The sequence below is a fragment of the Dermacentor variabilis genome, chromosome 5 (genome assembly GCF_050947875.1).
Source record: "Dermacentor variabilis isolate Ectoservices chromosome 5, ASM5094787v1, whole genome shotgun sequence".
NCBI lineage: Eukaryota > Metazoa > Arthropoda > Arachnida > Ixodida > Ixodidae > Dermacentor > Dermacentor variabilis.
In genome coordinates this window covers 154,498,135-154,518,753 of record NC_134572.1, presented here as the reverse complement: position 1 = coordinate 154,518,753, position 20,619 = coordinate 154,498,135, and the positions used below count along the sequence as shown (strand labels likewise).

The 20,619-nt window shown below is 45.8% G+C and overlaps 1 protein-coding gene across 4 annotated transcripts in view; it reads right to left on the bottom strand.

Moving 5' to 3' along the window:
* Positions 1-515: 515 nt before the first annotated feature.
* The window catches only part of LOC142583265 (uncharacterized), a 135,831-nt gene continuing 115,727 nt past the window's right edge, over positions 516-20,619 (bottom strand). For all 4 annotated transcript variants that reach the window (XM_075693652.1, XM_075693653.1, XM_075693655.1 and 1 more), the window contains 5 exons: positions 14,388-14,559; positions 13,956-14,056; positions 12,572-12,710; positions 11,309-11,560; positions 516-993 (listed from right to left, as the gene is read on the bottom strand). In XM_075693652.1, coding sequence (XP_075549767.1) covers positions 836-993; positions 11,309-11,560; positions 12,572-12,710; positions 13,956-14,056; positions 14,388-14,559 — 822 coding nt within the window. In that variant the 3' untranslated portion in view covers positions 516-835. The remainder of the gene's footprint in view (positions 994-11,308; positions 11,561-12,571; positions 12,711-13,955; positions 14,057-14,387; positions 14,560-20,619) is intronic.

Here is a 20,619-nt window from a genome sequence, read left to right as displayed (position 1 = left end):
GTTGAAATGTTTGCCATAAGGTTGGTAATTCGTTAAAAACGTAATTCGTGTCTTTTTATTAATTAGTTGAATATGCAGTTCAATATGTTGTGCAAGTAATGTCCAACTCTTCGAGTTGACCAGCTCATGAAGTAGAATTGTGCTTTGTGTGTTAGGCCACCTTTAAAAACTTTTGAAGTTCGCTGAAACACCCCGCACAGAACAGAGTGCCTGCTATATCGAAAATTTTGCAAGGGGTACGTGCCTTTCATAATGAACACAAAAAGCAAATCTCCCTTTCCCAGATTTACGTTGCCATGGTGTCCACGAGCCTCATGACCATTCGTGTTATGCTTCAGCTTGTTAGGAGCCATGACCCAGGAATTACGTGGAATACCGGAAGATGCCATTCAGCCTGCACTTTATTATTAAGTGACAGTCACTTACGTATCCTTACGTGATTTGAATGCGAAAGTATGATGACTCGTCGAAGTGATCACCTTAAAATAAAACGTCACATTCATCCACATTAATCGACTTTATTTTACTCCAATTCACTTAATCGACCTTAATAAAATTTTAATAGGGGTCCAGGTCCGATGCCATGGCTGTTCACCGTGAAAGTTTGCAGTCCGAGCTACAACAGGTCCAGCGCTGGGAACGTTACGTTGTCACTTCGTCACGTGGGTTTTGGTACCATCGGATTATAAAAATGGACGCCGTATTTTCCACTTCATGGGGCATGTAATGCTTTCGCAGTAAAAATATTACACTTTTACGATACGAATGTACACTCCCGGTGCGAGATGTGCTTTGAGCCGTGAAGAATAGTGTGAATGGCGAAATCTGTTAGCTCTTACGCCTCATCTTGCCGACTGTTGATGCCTCCCTGTTCTCGCTTCTCGAGAATCCACTGGACGAGCTGACGCCTGACAAGCTTGCCTCTGTTGCTGCGTGGAATCTTGTCGACAAATGTGACACCGCCTTCCAACTGGCAACCCTTTGGTGTGTTAGCTGGATAGGAAAAGAAATAATGAAATAATTAATCAGAGGAAAAGCATTCACGTTGCCTAAGACAATGCTAGGAGTATCGTGGTTAAACGCTGTCCACTGATATTACTTTTAACACCCGTTTTAGTCGAACGAAATAAGTATACAGCACAATTTGCTGCTTTTCAGCAAATGATAGCGCACTAAATATATGTATACATTGTAATTAGAATAGAACGTAACGTAGGCGCATGCCAGCCATAAAAAAAATAGCCGTCTTGCCCGAAGCTATAGCAAGGTTTAGTGTTCCACATTGCTGTGGACGATCCAGGCACCCTCACATCGACGGCCTACTCACCGCACTTTTGTGCATTACAAGGTGCAGTCATCGACGCTGGCTGCTCTGAACACTCGACGCGACTACCAGTGCCCGAGCTAATCACCTGTTTGCTAGAATCAGATCCCGCCAAACTGGAATCGAGGCACGCCTCCTGCGTCACTACTGCTGCGCCGAAGCCTTCGATGATGCAACGGGGAGCATAAAAGCGTGCTTAACATTTAGACAGAACCATTGCTGTGGACGATCCAGGCGCGCTCACATCGACGGCCTACTCACCGCACTTTTGTGCATTACAGGTGCGTAAAACCTCGCGATTAAAAAAATATTAGCTTCGTGCCTCGGTCCTCCTCCAGCTATGGGCGATGATGGATCTGATGCGGGGAGCAAGAATACAGGCGAAAGGGTTTTCGAAAAAACGCCCACAACGACGAAAGAACTTGCTGTGTTGTTTTTGAAGTTGAGTGCAAAGATTGAAGACATGGATAAGAACCTAAACCGTGACCTTGCTTCCCTTAAGAAATCTGCAGATTTTATGAGCGAAACCAATGAGGATTTCAAGAAAGCACTTGGTAATGTGCACAGGGAATTAGGTGAGGTGAAGACAAAACAAAGTCGACTTAAAAGGGAAAACAGCGGCCTCTCTAAAGAGTTGCAGGCTAGTAGGCATGAACTGATGGAACCACAGCAATACAGTCATAGAACAAATCTTGAAGTGAAAGGTATCCCCAGGACACCCAAGGAGTCACTGTCGGCAGTTGTTACCACTTTGGCAGCAAAGGTTGCTCCGCAGGTGACAATTGCTGATATTGATGTCGTACACCATGTTCATCTGAATGGGAGTCAAGGCGCACTAACTCGGTGGTTCTCACATTTGCTCCAAATTCTGAACGCCCGGAGAAGATCTACCTTGGTTTGACCAGACATGAGCTTGTCGACTACGTGGAGACACCACCACGCTGTTTTAAGTGTCAGCGCTTCGGACATATCGCTAAGTACTGTCGTGGGTAACAGAGGTGCAAGCGCTGTGGGGGACCTCATGACTTTAAGACGTGTGCAAGTAAAGACAACTTTGTGTGTGCAAATTGCGGCGGTGACCATTCTGCTAGCTACGGTCAATGCCCGGCGCGGACAGCTGCTCAGCGAAGAAATAAGATGTTTGTTCTGGGTCCAAAGAGTGCAAGCGCACCATCGAACACGAAGAAGACGTCCAGAGCGCCACAACTAACTGGTTTGGAAACAGAGTACGCATCTCATTTCCCGCGTTTCCCACCGATAAACGAAGTTATTGAGCCAACGCAAACGGTCACGGCGGCTGAGAAACCTGTTCGAAAAGAGTCCGAAAAGCGCACCTATGCGGCCGCAGTAAACCGACCTCAAGTACCACTTGACAACAGTCAGCAAGAAAACTGCCAGCATGCGATACGCGCTTTGTTCACGGCACTACGTTTCCACGTCGCGAAGATGCCTGCTAGTTCAACGAAGGATATGCTGGAAGCAGTGCTGGCTCTTGAGTCAGTAATACTCTGCTCTACTTCCACATACACTCAGTAGCATAATGGCAATGTCTCGCCCACTTGGTCCATTCCGTCGTCCAAAAGTGCCCTTAATAATGCAGTGGAACTGCGCCGGTATTCTACAGCGTCTTTCTGAACTCAGTCTTTTCCTTCGAGACATACCTATACCAATTCTAGCCCTCTCGGTGGCCGGTCTCCCAAATGGTAGGACGATCCCAGGGTACATCAGACATGGAAATCCGAGTATACCATCATTGGCAAATGGAAGTGCGATGATATACATCAGGCGAGAAATACCTCACGTCACCTTACCAGTGCAAGACCTTTGTTCTACCTTCTTGGAAGTCGCCGCTGTGCAAGTGTGCCTAGGAAAACGAAAACTCAGTGTGGTGTCGGTGTATATAAGTCCGCGCAGGAAGGTCTCCATGGAGGCGTTCATAAAGGACCTTTGCATTCGTTGCCCCTCTCCTATAATAATCTGTGGGGACTTTAACGCACATCATTCGCTTTGGGGAGGTAAGACTGCAGATTCCCGAGGCAAGGAACTAGTCACAGCCGCGGAAGCTGCTGACTTGTGTATCGCGAACGATGGCAAACCGACTTTCTTCAGACCACCAGATTCATGGAGTGCCATAGACCTCGTGATCCATTCTATAGACCTTGTCGTATCGTCAACAACGGCCCCAGACAGGATGGGCAGTGACCACTTTCCCATCTTCACCAACATCACCGGATTTCACACTGCTGGGCGACAATTCTGTGCTGTGACCCGCTGGGACACATACAGAGAAGCGTTGGACGAATCCCCTGGTGCGCTGTTCGCAGATATGCTGCGGAGCAAAAGAGTGGCTACCTCAATGTTGAAACTGCCAGGTCATTTCCCTACTCCTGATTTGAAACTTAAGAACCTGTGCGCAGCGCGTAGGAGAGCGGAGCGAAAACTAATGAGAAAAACGGGAAATCCATCTGCGAAAACTGAATACAACAGGATAAACGCTGTCATCCGTCGTCATACAAAAAGATTAAGACAAGTTCAATGGGCTGCTTTCTGTGAGAGTTTATCGGCGTTTACTCCCATGACAAGGATATGGGGAGTAATGAATAGCCTATGCGGACAGATTCGCCTACACAGGCCATTCGAAGCACTTGCTTTAAAGCACGGAAAAGATTTGCAAACCCTTGCAGAAGATTTTGCAGACGTATACACATCTGGCAGATCAGCAGGAGTATCGAACCCTCTGTTGTCTGAAGCATTCCATACCACGGATACGCCGTTCACCTTTCGTGAGTTGGATTGGGCGCTTAGCACATTAAGAAGACGCTGTGCTGTGGGTCCCGATTCGATCAGCAATCAGATGCTGACAAATCTGCCATATGAACGAAAACGAGCACTTCTGGACATATTTAATCACGTCTGGAGCACAGGAGAGATCCCAGAAGCGTGGAAGACAGCATAGGTGGTGCCAGTGCTCAAGTCCGGAAAGGATCCTGCAAACCTCACCTCATATCGGCCAGTATCGCTAACATCATGCGTATCAAAGTTGATGGAAAGACTAATATGTACGAGGTTAACATGGTATCTTGAGCAAGGAAATAGACTGCCATCATGTATGACCGGATTTCGTCCACGGTTGAGTGCCCAGGACAGTGTCTTGGATCTACAGAGCCATATCGAGCACCATCGCGTAGACGGCCTTTCCACACTCGCCATCTTTATGGACGTTGCCAAGGCTTACGACTGTGTGCTTCATACAGGCATCATCAACGGACTCCGAGCCATGGGCGTCTCGGGAAATGCTCTTCGATTCGTCCATGAATTTCTCAGTGATCGATGTGTACAAGTTAAGCTGGGAAGTATAATGAGTGTCAAGCGACGCATTTCCCTCGGCGTCCCACAAGGAAGAGTCCTATCCTCCTTGCTTTTTAACGTTGCCATGGCCAGCCTTCCAGATGCCCTGAAAGTAGGTCAGACGGCAGTTAAAATGTCCATCTACGCAGATGACATCTGCATTTGGATCTCGGGGTACCAACACAAACGTTTGGCCCGGATAGCCCAGGCCGCAATCTCCACTATCGATCGCCACTTATCGACGCTTGGCCTATCCTTATCAGCAAAAAAATCAGCCTTCATGCTTTTCCCGGGAGTGAGACGCAAGTCAACACGTCTGACGCTGAATATCAGAGGGCATTCAATTCTTCGTGCAACTCATGTTCGATTCCTGGGCGTCACCATCGACAACAAGCTACTATGGCGTGGTGCGGTCGAAAGTGTTGTGGCTGCATCGGTGCAAAGAATCAACGCACTTCGTCGATTGGCAAGTGTACGTTGGGGAAACAATCCTATATCCATGCTTAAACTGAACGCTGCACTGATAACAAGCCGCATTCTCTATCAGCTCCCTCTGATATCACCGTCATCGAGTCCATTCGTGCGCTTGGAGGCAGTGCACAGAAAGGGACTTCGCTTGGCGATGGGAGTTCCAACGGCGGCTTCAAACAAGAAAGTCACTAATGAGGCAGAGTCTCTTCCACTCCGCCTCTTGGCATCTCAGGCCTTGCTGACGCAGCTATTAAGGCTGGGCGAGTCACGCGCAGGCACGGCGCTTCTCTGGCGGCTAAGATCAAGAACTCGCTCACATTTCCATGCGGCGCTGAACACCTTCCGATTTTTAGGATTGGAATGGCCTAAACGAAGTCGCCTTGGCCCGCCATGGTCTTTTCCGGACGTTACCTGCAGCCTCAATGTACCCCACCTTCCGACGAAACGCACCATTTCAACTGCCGAAGCCAAGTTTATTGTGTTGGACCACTTGAGCACTTTGTTTCCAAGCCATCTACAAGTGTACACAGACGGTTCGGTGTGTGCACAAACAGATAGCTGTGCAGCGGCATTCTGCATACCATCCCTTGATGTGTCATGGTCTGGCCGACTGGATCGCGTAGTTTCCTCTACAACAGTAGAAAGCGCCGCAATCACCGCGCCTTTGCGGAAACTACGTGCCTTTTCTGCACGAGATGTCGTGGTGCTGACGGATTCCAAGTCAGCATTACAAAGATTACATCGGGGCCTACCTCTAGAGAAATTTACAAGGCAGTCTCTGGCACTGATTGACAACCTCACGAGCAAAGGATTTAACATAAGGTTTCAGTGGATTCCATCACACGTAGGAATTGATGGAAACGAGGAAGCTGACGCCCTTGCACGCCTAGCGCTGACATGTGTCCCAAAAGTGAAAGCTCCAAAAGCTTTTCAAAACCCTAAGGATGCAATCCGCCTTCACTTTCGACAGCTGCACAAGAATCCACACGAATCCTGTGTGACTCATGGATTTACACGCGAACAAGCGACGCTTTTATACCGCATCAGGACCGACTCCGCATACACCCCAGCTTGGTTATTCAAGACTGGGCTTCGCGCTTCCCCACTCTGTGTTTTCTGTGGTGACATTGGTGACATCGAACATTTCATTTGGCTATGCCCACAGTTTGACACAGAAAGAAAAGCGTTGGTCGACAACCTGCAAAAAAGCGGTCTCACGCACAGGACCTTTGAGGACGTTGTTTTCCCCGGAGGGCCCGCGGCATTCAGGAAGAGAGCGCAACGCCTGCTGATAGCCTTCCTGCGAGACACGGGGCTCATCGACACCTGGTGACACATCCCTGATCTCAACTTGAAGGAGGATCAGGCGGAACAATTGCCGGCTATGTATGCCAGGCTAACCCCGCCTGCTTCAACATCACCACCACCACCACCACCACCACCACCACCACCACCACCACCATGTTCCAACAAAAATAAATCAATCTAACATCATTATCAAATTCAAGACCTGCGCCGCCCGTGACAACTTGCTTCAATGTGCAAAAAAGCCCGTCTTGTGCGTTCCTGCTCCATTCATCACAAACTGACTGCCTCATACCATCCTGAAACCAATGGCCTGACAGAGCGGCTAAACCGTACTCTTACCGATATGCGGTCAAAGTACGTTTCCAAAGACGACCACGACTAGGACATTGCCCTTCCTTACGTAACATTTGCGTACAATTCTTCACGGCACGACACCGCCGGATTTTCTCCATTTTATCTTCTGTACGGTCGGGAACCTACCTTGCCACTAGACACGGCACTTCCTCCTGCTGCGATCTCAACAGGCGAGTATGCGGGTGACGCCATCGCCCTCGCCGACCATGCACGCCAGCTTTCCCGCGCTCGACTGACGGCCTCACAAAGCACTCTGCAGTGTCAGTACAACGCCCGACATCGCGACGTACAGTTTTCGCATGGTGCGCTCGTGCTCCTGTGGTCGCCCTCTCGTCACGTCGGACTTTCAGAGAAGCTCCTTTCGCAATACACAGGGCCCTACCGCGTGCTGCGCCAGGTGACGCCTGTGACTTACGAAATTGCTCCTGTGGGTTCAACCTCGTCCTCTCCTCTGGCATCTAGTGATGTCGTGCATGTCAGTAGACTCAAGGCCTACTACACTGCTTCCGAGTCCGGTCTTTAGTTGCTCCGGGAAGGCGCTTTTGCAACCGGGGGTAGTGCTACGGAACAATATGTGCGATCACGAAAAGGCGAGTAGTGTGAAGACGACGACGACGATTAGAAGCTAGCGCGGGCTCTTGCCTCTTGGCCAAGCGCAGCGTATTTTCTTGTAAATATACGTGTACATAGCTTTTCGTCTGCCTCTTCCTACGTAACAGTATAAAGACATTGGCACCTACTCTCGCTGAATTGTTTAACAAAGCATTTTACACGGGCACATACCCGGAGGTATTGAAAATAGCGAGAGTAGCGCCTATTTATAAAAGTGGGGACACCAACGATTTCGGTAATTATCGACCTATATCGGTATTGAACTGCATAAGCATAATTTTGAGAAACTAGTGGCTAGCAGAATAAAAAAATTTCTATACAAAAATAACATCCTTTCCTCGCGTCAACACGGCTTTAAGAAGTCGAGATCGACAACTACGGCTGTTCTGTCTTTAACAAATGTAATCGATGAAGCCTTGAACAACAACGAAATACCAATACGAGTATTTTTAGATATGAGAAAGGCATTTGATTCTGTCGACTATCGTATATTACTCATGAAACTGGAAATATTTGGATTTCGAGGCATTTCCTTAGATTTCTTAAAAAGCGATCTCATTAACCGTAAACATGCAGTGGTCATCGATTAGCACACCTCAAGTCTCTCTGACATTACTATGGGTGTACCAAAACGATGGGTACTTGGGCCAATATTATTTACAATATGCATAAATTACTTTCCGGAGGGCCTAAATTAAGCACATGACACAGCACATGACACAAGCAGCTGATGACACAGCTCTTGCGGTCTGTAGCAAATCTTTAAATAACGCTGTTGAAACAATCAACAATGAACTTCAATATTGACATGTGTACTTATATTTATCGGGCGACCACGTTTCGCCGCCTAACAAATGTAATCGCACAGCGCGGGACGCGCCTGCATGTATCCGAAGTTTCTGGAAAGTTATCGATGCTTCTATCCGGCTGTCTGTTGTCGCCGAACGTTGTGTTAGCTGATTTCATCGCGTGACGCGAATGATGTAGAACATTGTGGAAGGCACGCGGGTCCGAACGATTAGTCTGGAACATTCGACGACTGCTGTATAAAAGCGGACGCGCTTCACCCGCTGGTCAGATTTTCGACGATCGCCGACTGTGTTCGCCGCTCTCGTTGTGCTTTAAGTGTAGCCTGTTTTGTGGGCACAGGTTCGCCAAATAAAAGCTAGTTTTGCTTTTCGCAGTGTTGCTACTGTGTTCTTTGACGTCACGACCACGTGACAATATATGAGAAAATGGTTTGAAAGTAATCGACTTTCCTTAAATACAAATAAAACTATATATGTTATTTTTATGTGCCCGTTTAAGAAAAAATCATTAGAGGAGCCATGCCGCATTACGATTGGCCGTGATAAAATTGAAAAAAGTCGACGCGGTGCTTTACTTAGGGGTAACCCTTGATTCCGCTCTGAACTGGAAGCCTCATATCGATAGGCTGTGTTGTAAGGTCTCCTCCGCATGCTTCGTACTTACAAAGACGCGGAGCAATTTCAGTTTTGAAACGTTGAGAACTTTGTATTTTTGTCTCGTTCATTCTCAGTCAGCCTATTGTATTGAAGCCTGGGGATTTACATACAAAACACACTTGGAGCCTGTAGTGCGGCTTCAGAAGAGAGCTTTGCGGACAATCTACTACGCTAGCTTTTCTACACCGTCAAGAAATCTTCTTGTGAACAAAGTCATGTCATTATCGCACCTGCGAGATTACCGCGTTGCCTTATTAGTGTGCTCGATAACGAGATGCAACACGCCATTTCCTGCCACTATCTTCAACGAATCGACATTTAGCAGTCGCTCGGCCTTCTTCGAGAGATTTCTCGTGCCGATATGTCACAACCAGTACGGCAAGCGACGCATACATTATATAGGTGTCAAAATATGTAACTCGCTTGCTGAAAACATTAAGCAGTCCGCAAATTTTAATACTACTCTAAAGGAGTTCTTTTTCCCGATCTAAACTGATTAGTCTTTCACGAAAGTGATAATGATGTCAACAACTGGATACAGCGTTGCTGTTACGCTTTTTTTGTTGTTTCTACGTAGGTATGTATATTAACATGTACAGTAACATGTATAGAACATGTATAGTAACGTAAGTGTCAATGCAGGTGTAGCCTTGTTTTTACTCGACACTCCGTGCATCAAATGTATATATAGCATATCAGTGTACATTCTTGCTGCGCTGAGTAAATAATAATTACATGCTACCGTTCTGCAAACGGCTAAAGTCACAAATGTTCAACCAATTGTTTTTGTGTGACCGTTTCATGTATTCTTATCGCAAGCATGTATGTGTGCTGGCTGCCGTTGGAGGGAGGCCATGGGTCTTGTCTCGGATACATGCTGCCTCACCGGCGGTGTGGGGCTCCTGTCGTGGGTGATAGCAGTTTGGCCAGAAACCAAACCTTTTCGCTTCTGGGTGCCGATAGCTGTGTCCTAGGCATGCTGGGAATGGCGCGCGCCTGCGGTGGTCTGCACCTTAGTTTATTGGTTTTTGTTATGTTGCATTCCTTTCTTTATTTTTTTGTTTGATCGAAAACAAATGATTGTGCTCGTGTCTGAATCGTTTACTTTTCTTTGTATAGCTGCATGGATCCATAACTAGCCTATGGCTAAGGATCCAGACGTTGTCGCATACCAGTTTTGATTATTTGAATAAAATAACTGTTGAATTGAATTGAAAGATATATCCGAAAGCTTCCTTGATGGGGAATGCCGCTAGCGGCGTTACGGGTGCCATGCATGGACAGTGCACGAGATAAGATCGAAGGGATACCATCGGCGTTTGTCAGCCCTCGAAGGCCGGATGAGGTAGATGAAATTATCTTGACATTTTACCGTCCGTTCTGCTCAGAACAATGTGTACACCATGTTGTGACATACACGCACTGATGTTGAGAAGGAACGCTAACGTGTACGCGCAAAAGTCTTGTGCCAGCAAGACAGCCGGAACGCTGACCTTGTTCCAGCGGAGCCCATTGAGTGTCCCTTTCTAACTTGCTGTGGGAAACGATGTGCTAAGAAATTACGGCACAGGGTTTTCACCACCACCTGCTGAAAAAGACAGCAGTTCACCACCTGCTGAAAAACACTGAGTAATGAGCTGGCATTCGGGTGGCGTTTCGTGCCCAATTCAAGCTAGTTAGCATTGCAAAGCTAACCAGGACCTTGAACAAGCAATCTGACATTTGCAATGTTAAGCAGAGGAACAGCGTTGTGTAGTGTGCGGGGGGGGGGGCGGGGGGTTCGTTAAATGCCTCTGTCATGTGGTGTATTTCACGTGGGTCAAGCGGCAGATGTCTTAATGTCCTCATTACGAGAACACGCGAATAGTTTGCGCAATGGCAAAGATTGCGCTCTTGCACGACATTGCAGTTTTCGAAGACGCGCATAGTTTTTATAAACACTGGAACGAGCGTGCACTCGCATCATCGTGGAAGCTGCTCATATGACACGCGAGCGTGGCTTATATGTGAGCGAGCCGTTCGTGCCTTCTTCTAGCAAAGAAATAAGCTGTGTGGGAGGTTCCCACGCGCGCATCTTGCGATGGTACGGCTTCTGCTGTTTCTTTCTCTACTTCATTCCTTGTTGATCGCGTGTTTTTCGTTAGTGTGCTACTTATTTCCGTCCTCTGGCACACTACATGTTAGTTGGAAGTTAGCGTTTGTCTTCGTCTGCCACGTTGTGTACTCGTCATTTGCTCAGCATAACTCTCGCTAATTATGAAATACAAACAAGCTCAAACCGCTAGCATTTGAAGCTGATGAACCGGTGACATTGGTTTGTGAGGTTAAGGTTACGCTGCCAAAAACCAACCAGATAACTTTCTATTTGATGAGGAGGTCTCGCGAAGTGAGATGAAAGAACGGAACGAGAAAAAAAAATGCCAACCTTCCAGAAATTGCGAGACGTGATCGGCGCTCAGCGTTCTTGCTTCTGGCTCGGGCACAACCAAAGCGTGCGCTACTTCTCCAGCTTCGGGATGTGGTATTCCTACGACGGCGCAGTCACGAACCCCAGGACACTTCAGCAGCACGGCCTCGACTTCAACCGGCCGGTACTTGATCCCACGGACGCAGAAGTAGTCGCTCAGCCGCGCAACTAGGTACAGCCAGCCGTCTTTGTCGTAGTAGCACAAGTCGCCTGCGTGCCCCCCCGAAGTAAAGCGCATTAAAACAGGCTGCTCCCAAGCTTAGGGCGGTTGTGCAGTCAGAAGCTTTCTGAAGTCACAATCCTGTAGGTTTGGGTGGGTGAGGCTAGTAGACAGTTTTCCGTCCCACTCAGGTCACAAGGCGAAAGCAGAACACATGGGAATATTGGAACCTGCGAGGACGACGCTTGTCCTCGAAACCTTAAATTACGTACCGTATCCTAATTTGCACTGTGAATCTATTGCCATAAATACTTACCCGGGGCTCGTGGCAAGGAAAACCATTTGCTCGCTAAGAAATTAGCCGCTATGTGGACTTTGCCATGAATAGTGGCTTAGATGATCGGCTGTAATGAGAGCTTGCATTGACCTTATGCTCGAACGCGTGTATAGCATTGCCCTCATCTTCGAGTTCCAGAATCCTGTTCCTTTATTTCTCTTCTCCAACGCCAATGGTAGGACAGCACGGGATGTTTCAGCCAACCTCACAGGTATTCGCTTTTGACAATACGTCATCTTATCGCTTTAAACGCACAGTCGTGATCGTGTACACCTGGTTGTGTGCTCTACCACCTTAATTTCGCCAGCCTAATCAAAGGCGCCTTGCATGAGCACGGACAAGCACACAGACGCTGCATCACCACAGCGGAGGCTGTGCAAAACCTGTTGACGCTAACACAAAAGGAGTACTTGTGAAGACATTCAGTGTGTTCATTCGCACTACATGTATTCCCGAAAAAGGGTTTACAGAAAATTTTGAGATTATTATGTTGTTTTGGGGGACCTCTCATATTGTCCCTGAAGAAACGGGTGAAAGATTTGTTGGTAAATAAAAATACATAGAGATAACGATACAGTTGTCTAGCGCGCTTTACGTGTGAAGAAGTTCCATTTATTTCCTATGTATAACTACTTATTTCACTGGGAGCGCATCTGACAATTGCTTTTCCCCTTAACGGTTTATCGAAGCACGTTGTACGTGCTCGTTCCACATGCACTCCTACCTGTGCTGTACCAGCCTTCGTCATCGGTGATAGGCTCATGCAGACTCCCCCAGTATCCACGCATCAAATTTGGACTTCGTACCACGAGCTCTCCGCGTTGCCATGGTCCCAGCGGCTTTTTCGTTTCTGTGTCCCTCACCTGTGTGAAAGCCACGACAGAAGGAGTCATGTATATGTTTTATTCGTAAGACGGTTGGAATGGTGGACGGAAGAGCGAGTTTGTAGTTCTCTACGAGACGTTAGAAAAGGTGGATAAGAAGAGGCAGCAAAAAAAAAAAGAAAATTTGAGGTGGTAACGCGATACTGTTATTAGCCTCGGCATTTCAACCAGTATCCTATGTAATAAACATAGATTTGATGTAACTTCAGAACAGCTGCACAGGTGCAGATGCACGTGGCGAACAGAAACATTGCACTGAAAAGTTGTGCAGCCTACACATTGGACCGTATTTCAGTGCGATGAGAGATGCACACGTCGGCTTTTCTACTATACAGCTGAGCCCAATGTCAACGTAAATAAACTCGAAAAAACAAAACAGAGGACGTGTTTTAGCCAGGCAAGACAAACCGTCCGCTATAATTAACTTCGCATATGTTTACACCTTTGAAGAAACAAACCATAATTGTTACAGCGAGGCTATTACCCTCTAGTTCGTCGGGATATTTCCTGCTGTGCTCCCGAAGAAAATTTAATAATGAAGGCAGCTGGAAAGGGGGACTGTGTCTGAATTTCCGCGTAGCAGAATTAGGTTTTCTTGTATGGTCTAATTAGAATTTCATGCTATCATGTCTGCAGGTTGTGCGTAAGTCGTACTTTGTAAATGTCGTCCCCATATTTACTTTTAAACTATAATTTAGTTTTATGAGGCACCTGCACTTCACGTAGGGCCTAGAAGAATGAGCATAATGGTACACTTGCGCATACATGCCTTCGCGCTCGAAGTACGCTGCTTGCGGTGGTGGTGCCTGTGTGACGCCGTGTGATGTCCGCACCATCTTCGTTGTGAATCCATTTTCACAGGGTGGAGTGGAGGCGCCTTTTTTTATTTTCACACGGTCTCATAATTAAATAAACAACAACAGCAACAAACCATCAATTTGAGCAAAGGCAAATGTGGACTTGGTTATCACACTGATTGAATATAGTCCTGTTATATAATCAATAACTTAATATTTGGCGTCGTCGTAGTAGTCCCGATGTGACTGTAGCGCAATGCTTTGCTCGCCGCTCTACACACAGTTTTTTTAAATTGCAGTTTGTTGTGGCGTGAGAGAACCAAGCGTATACGGACGGCACGAATGAGGCACCTAGTATTCGTGCTGGATTGCTCTGTCACGTATAACTTGCGTTGTTTTAAGGAAACAGAAACATTGCCATTCTTACCACTGCTTCTACGTCGACTGCCAAACAGCCGATGGACTTGTAATTTGTGGGCGCGTTGTAGAGCCCCACTGAGATGAACGGTATCTCCATCTGACCGTACTCTGCCGAAAAGAGAATACAAGAGCAAAAAAAAACATTTTGTTGTCTTCCCACTGTCAACCTTCAGGAAAAACCGCTACTTTGGCGAATGACTTGTAGCGCCAGTCTACTAGGTTCGTGTACACTGCGGTGCCAATTAGGGAACTAAGGTGCTGCATTTAATTTGTATCATAGACAGCGAAAACGCAGATGTACTTTTAGAGTTGTTTAAGCAGTCTCTTGGTAATGTGGTCATCAATCTAACGTTGACTGATTACAAAAGGAAAATGAAGGCTTTTTTTTTCATTGAGAGGTCGGTTAAATGTGTTCAGAATTTCAACACATGACACTTACTTTGTGTAAAAGACTTGAGATTAAATTCCTTGACCAGAGTCTTCGCAACCTCTTCATGAATATTCGTAGTCGACGTAGTGACGTATTGGAGGCTATGGAGGTCATAACCGTGGCGCCGTTTGTTGTCCAACAGGCACTTCACAGTGTAAGGTATTGTGCTTAGCGCTGTCACCTGTTGTTGAGAACATAAACATTGAGCATGCAGTCGTCGCTAGCGTACCAAGAATAGCACAGCAGAATATATCATATGCAGGGTGTCCCAACTGTGATGCACCAAGATAAAAAAAAAAGAGCAATTGTCTTACTCGAAAGAAACCTAGTACATATTGTTTCCAGTACAGTGGAGGAGCAGCCGGTAAATTTTTGTTACTGAGATTCAATTAGGTAAGTGCAATTAATTGTCCAGCTTGAGAAGTACTGTCCTAATTATCGAAGTGTCAGTTAGGCATTTGTAGCCAGAGCCAAGGGACATATAACTGTAGTATATTCAGTAGCGTACTTGTTGCGTACAAATTTTTTCATCTGATAATTAGTAAAATGAAATATGCAACATGAAAAATAGGCGATATAAAAAATACCGCGTGACTGCGTTCCTACGCAAATCATAAAGCAGTGCCCTCAAACAAGGGATTGAAAGCAATCGCATTGCCTGTCGTAAACCCGAAGAAATAGCGCATCACCTTGATTTAATGGTATGGAAGGAGCACCAACAGCAGGTTTCGCCGCGCCGCAGCGATCACTTCTTCTCATTTCTGGGTGAGACCTTTTATCCGTCTCTCAATACTGACTGATCATATTTATGAAACAAAGCCCCTTGATAACGCGGCTGAAGCGCCGCTCTGAACAGACGAAACGCGAAAAGCAATGGCAAAGGCATAGAATGTTTCAAAATCGCGGCTCTGCTCACACAGCATAGAAATAGTGCACGCACAGCTACATTTCGTGCCAGAAACTTGCTTCGGACCAGACCTAAATTAATATGACAGTTTTAGTTTTCAGTAGCGTGTATACGTGCTGAGAAAGCAGGTTCATGGGGAAAAAATAAAAAAAGGAACCATTCGCGCACATTTTGTGCGCTAAGACAGCTATAACAGCTTGTTTCAAACTAACACCAATCGCGACGTGTTGCTTAGGCCGGGTGCGGCAGACGCGGCAGTACCTCGATCATCATATTTTTCTTCATTTCCTTCACTTCGTTCTCGCTAACTCAGAGAGAGCCTGTTTGAGGGCACCGCTATATGATGCGGGTGGTAGTGCAGTCATGCCGTATATTTTTACATTTCGCGGAGCTTATTTGTCAGTCGAAAAATATAGTAGCAATTTATTTATTCATACCTCAAATACCACATGTGGGGTTTTACATGAGGAGTGGGCATATCCAGGTTATATTTTCAATGAATGCTTTGAACAATTATTGACTGGTGGGGTACACCGGTTACGCGGGTAGATTATTTTAGTCTTTTGCTGTTTGAACGAAAAAAGAGTTTTGATGAGCGGCGATGCGAGCCGGAGGGGGATGACCAGCCTTTGAATGGCTATGACGGAATGAAGTGCGGTACGCAGGCGTGATCTCGGTCTCGTTAAGCAAGGAGCAATAGAACTTGTAAAATACACACAGACTTGCTGTTTTGCGGCGCTGATCAATGGCTGGAAGGTTCAGATATGACTTACGTTTAGTGACGCTAATATGGTAAGAGTAGTCAGAATGAATGAACATTGCTTCACAATTCTATATGGGTTCCAGTGCTGTTGCCAGCTTACATTAGTATGGGTCCCACACTGAGCATAGGTATTCCAGTTTGGGTCCAAAATGAGTTAAACATGGTTGTAGTTTTACTGAAGGGGAAACGAGACGTAGATCAAGGCGCAGGTAGCATAGGACACGACTGACATCATTGCTAATACTGCAAATGTGTGAGGACCAACCGAGGTTACTGGATAAGTTAATACCCAACTACTCATAAGAAGTCGTAGCATATATTTCAGAACCAGTGATAACGCAATCAGCTGACATGAATGATTGACGATAGTAGAAAGTAAAAGTATTGACGTTTATTTTTTGACCTTAAGGGACATTAGGCAATTACTGCACCAGCTTTCAATACTGCTCAGGTCGGTCTGGAGAGCACAAGACTCATCGTCGTTATTAATAGGACGACAGGTAACGCACTCATCAGCAAATAAACGAATTTTCGAACAACAACCTAACAGTAAGTCGGTAATGCATATTAGGAAAAGTAGCGGTTCAAGGACGGTGCCTTGCTGCATGCCAGAGATAACTGGTGACAAATTAGACCAGCATTGGTTAACGTAAGCGAACTGTTGAGGGTTAGTCAGAGAGTTGCGTAACCATTGGAGAACACAAGGGTTAAGATTAAGACCCGATAGCTTTAGGAAGAGCGGTTATTCAGCAATATTGTCGAAAGCCTTTTGGAAATCTAGGGAACGTGCATCTATAGGTATGTTTTGATCAAGATGTGAGCTGATATAATTAAGGAAGAGAGCTAGCTGTGTCTCGCAGGATATTCCTTTCTAAAAATCATGTTGTCTGGGACTGAAAAAATTTGCTGACATTAGGTATTTTACAATATAAGTATACAATATACGCTCCACCAGTTTCGAACAAACACTGATGAGGGAAATTGGACGGAAATTGTGGCCCGATGACAGTGATCCTTTTTTCTTTAGTCCAGGAATTATCTTACCTATTTTCCAATCTTACGGCACCACTCCAGATGACAATGATCGCTGAAAGATTTGACAAAAAATACACTTGAGAGGTGCGTAGACGCTTAAGCATTTCGGAATTGATTCTGTCGATGCCGGCAGAGGATGGTAATTGAAGGGATCATATTAGTTTGGTGATACCGTATGCCTCAATTGTTATGTCTGGCATAGTTGGGTGGTTCAGGTAACGACAGTCGGTGAGGTCAGTGTTAGGTTCAGAAGTGAACACGGAAGAGAAGACAGAGTTTAGTACTTCACGTTTTCTATGGTCAGGAACACAGTTATTGTCGCTATCAGATAATAATAATAGTTTATGTTTTTTGGGGTTAATATGTTTCCAGAATTAATTGGTATTGTTTTGCAGTATACTAGAGAGTGTTGTTGACTAAAAGGTTCGTTTAGCTGCTGCGGCCAAAGATTCAAACGCCTTTTCACTGGCGTGACATTTTTCCCAAGCAGGAGCGATATCGGAATGTTCGGCTTTGCTAAATAATCTTTTCTTTTTATTAGTTAGCCATTTTAGTGGCTTGTTGAACGATGGGGACGAAGGTCACTTGGTTAAGCTGATAATATGCAAGTATCAGTGAGTTCAATCATTTAATTTTTAAAAAAAGCGGCTATTTGGTGTCTATTGCACGCTTCGGGAAATCTCTAATATATGCCAGTTGTAAAACTCGGCTAGTGCATTGTTAATACTGATGTAAACACCTTTATTTTAAAGTGTTATTTTTTGTTCTTTTTGCTCCGAGGTTGTTGCCACGATCACTCTGCATGTATAACTGCGTGATCGCTTGGTTCTGGTAGATGTGTTACAGCAGAAACAATGTCGGGATGGGATGTTAAGATAGGGTCAAGTGTGTTAGAGCACTGTTCGTTTTTTGGCGTTTGGCTAGATACTAGCTGCGTCAAACCAAAGGTGAGGCATGTGTTCAGAAAATTACTTTCGATGTTATTGTTAGACAGCATTATGGCTACTTCAGGCCCTGTTATACCAGGAACGTTAGTCACGTAAGAGTAGTTGCGCATGACTGAATGACGTCTTAACAGATTGCAGTGTCTCGTCAGAGTGAGTAGGGAAGGAAACATATGCGTCGAGAGTTCAATAGCATGCACCATTAATTTGTAGGTACGAAGAACTGTACAAAACGAATGAACTTTCTAGAGGTGAAGTGATATCGACAATAGGGCAACAAAGGCTGTGATGAGTAGCTATCAGGACACCACCTCCGCATTCGTCTACACGGTCCCGCCTAAAAATGACCAAATCAGGGAGGAATCAATTAAGCTCAGTGTTAGCAACTTTTGTGTTAGTACGAGAAACTTACAATAAGAAGAAATAATGAGGCTACAGAGCGTTTCGCCTTTGGGCAGCAAGCTTCTTATGTTAGTATAAAAAAATGATACAGATGCTGTGTGGTCTTGCGGTAGTGTGTGATGGTAGCTATTAAGGTAATATAAGTCTATTTGTAGCGTTATCATACTTGTATTTTCTGTCCTCTGTGATTAGTTTTTGTACCCAAGTTTAAACGGTTTCTGTTGGGATTTGCCGAACTTGATTAGTTGTTTACGTGCATTCCCAGTGTTAGATGAGTAGTCTTCTCATATGCTGTGGTTGGACCCCCTTATTTGTTCAGCATTTGAAAGAATACGTCGTTCTAATTTGAAATGTGCTGATTTGACAACTATAGGTCTCTTTCTATTAGTTCTGTATTTGCGTATTCCAAGAGTGCGTTCGACATCTAAGGGGTATAACCTAATGTTAACCTTATAAGTACAAAGTCCCGCAATCTTGTTCTACAATTCTTGTCGCGTTTCCCACTCTGTGTCAGCTACGACAAAAAATACAAGGTTAGGACGACGAGCCCTATCTTCTGAATACTTAATTTAGTCGTGATGATATATTGGAAATGGCTTTCTTGCTTTATCGACAACTGCCCTGATGCAACTAGCTTCGGTCTTCAGTGCAGTTATGGAGGAAAAACCGTCTTCAAATTTTGTCAGTTGAAACTTACTTTTGTCAAAAAGTGTATCGTTCTGCGATAGTTTGGTTCGAATTGATTCATTTTGGCTTATAAGAGACCCCTCACCTGAGCTAGCTTATTTTTCCCGATGTTGCAATTACGTCACAGGATGCCTGCGTAGAACTAGAATGGGTTTTGCGGCCGGGATTTGATGCCACGCCTCCAGAGAGTGCGAGAAGTTGTAGGATGACAGACTTGCTGTGGCGAACAATGGGAATGCAGCAGCCTTGACTTAGCAGCACTAGCAAAGTGGCGTAGCGGGAACGACACACATGAATAGTGTAATTGGTTGTCAACTGTAAGGCGAAAAGCGTCCGGCGTCAGTGAACCACATTGTGAGAGTGCTGCCAAGCCCACTGATGAGTGCGAGGGGGTGACGTGTTTTATGCGTGGAGGTTGATGTCTGTGCCGATGCGTCGGTTGAGGCAGGGTAGCACGAAGACGATAAAGGCGGTGGATTTCCGCTCAAAGGCGGTGAGGCGCAGTAGTGCGTGGCGCTTGTTTCAATTTCGGGGCACTGGAGGGTAGGCGAGGTTGGCCCGCGTCCGTAATACAAGCTCGCTGAGGCTAGGATGAGATTATACATCGAGAGACGGTAGGTAGCCGGCTGCAGACGTGAGGCGGCACATAGCGCTGGTCAGGACTGGTATTTCTTGGCGCACGATTGAGGAAGCTCTGTCACGCAGGCGAATCCAGTAAGCCAACACACCGTAAGCCGGGCGTGCCTGCAGACTTTGTTATGACTCGAGGAGAAGAGCAGGTGGCAACGGGAAAGCAGGAAACTGTGAGCACCTGTAAGGCGAAAAGGCGTCGGTGTCAGTGAACCGTATTGTCGGAGTGGTGGCAAGCCCACTGATAAGACCGAGGGGATGACGTGTTGTATGCGAGAAGGTTGATGTTTGTGCCGATACGTCGGCTGAGCCAGGGCAGCATGAAGACGATACATTAGTGCTTCACTGAAAATACCGCAGTTAGATGTCCTTTAGCTGCGCCTACAAACGTTTCATTGACGCTTTGATATTTATGGCACTACTCCTCGACTAGGATAGTTAATTAAAATTAATTAAATTTCCGTAGCGAAACATTTACTGGGGGCTACTCCACTGCGCTGAAAAAAATGTGTATTAGGTTGTCTTCAAGTACCTCAATTGCGCTTTTTTTAAATTTTGGTGCATGATAGTTGAGACAACCTGGATAACGGCAATGGTCGCGTCTCAGAAATTGGTAGTGTTCGTAATTTCATTGGCTTCTGAAACTTTTTCTATTCAATCTCATGGTACCAGTTATCAACCGCCTCCTGGCATAATTCCACTGTCATTTGCCAAGCAACACCACGTAACTCAGTGGCAACGGGAACCAAAAATGAATATCTCCGCAGCAATTACAACAGTCCAGTTACTGTCTCGCTTTAGTGTAGAGCACCCTTATCCGATGATTATGGCGTATTTTTACAGATTTTCATACAGGCTGCTATTACTAGCTTG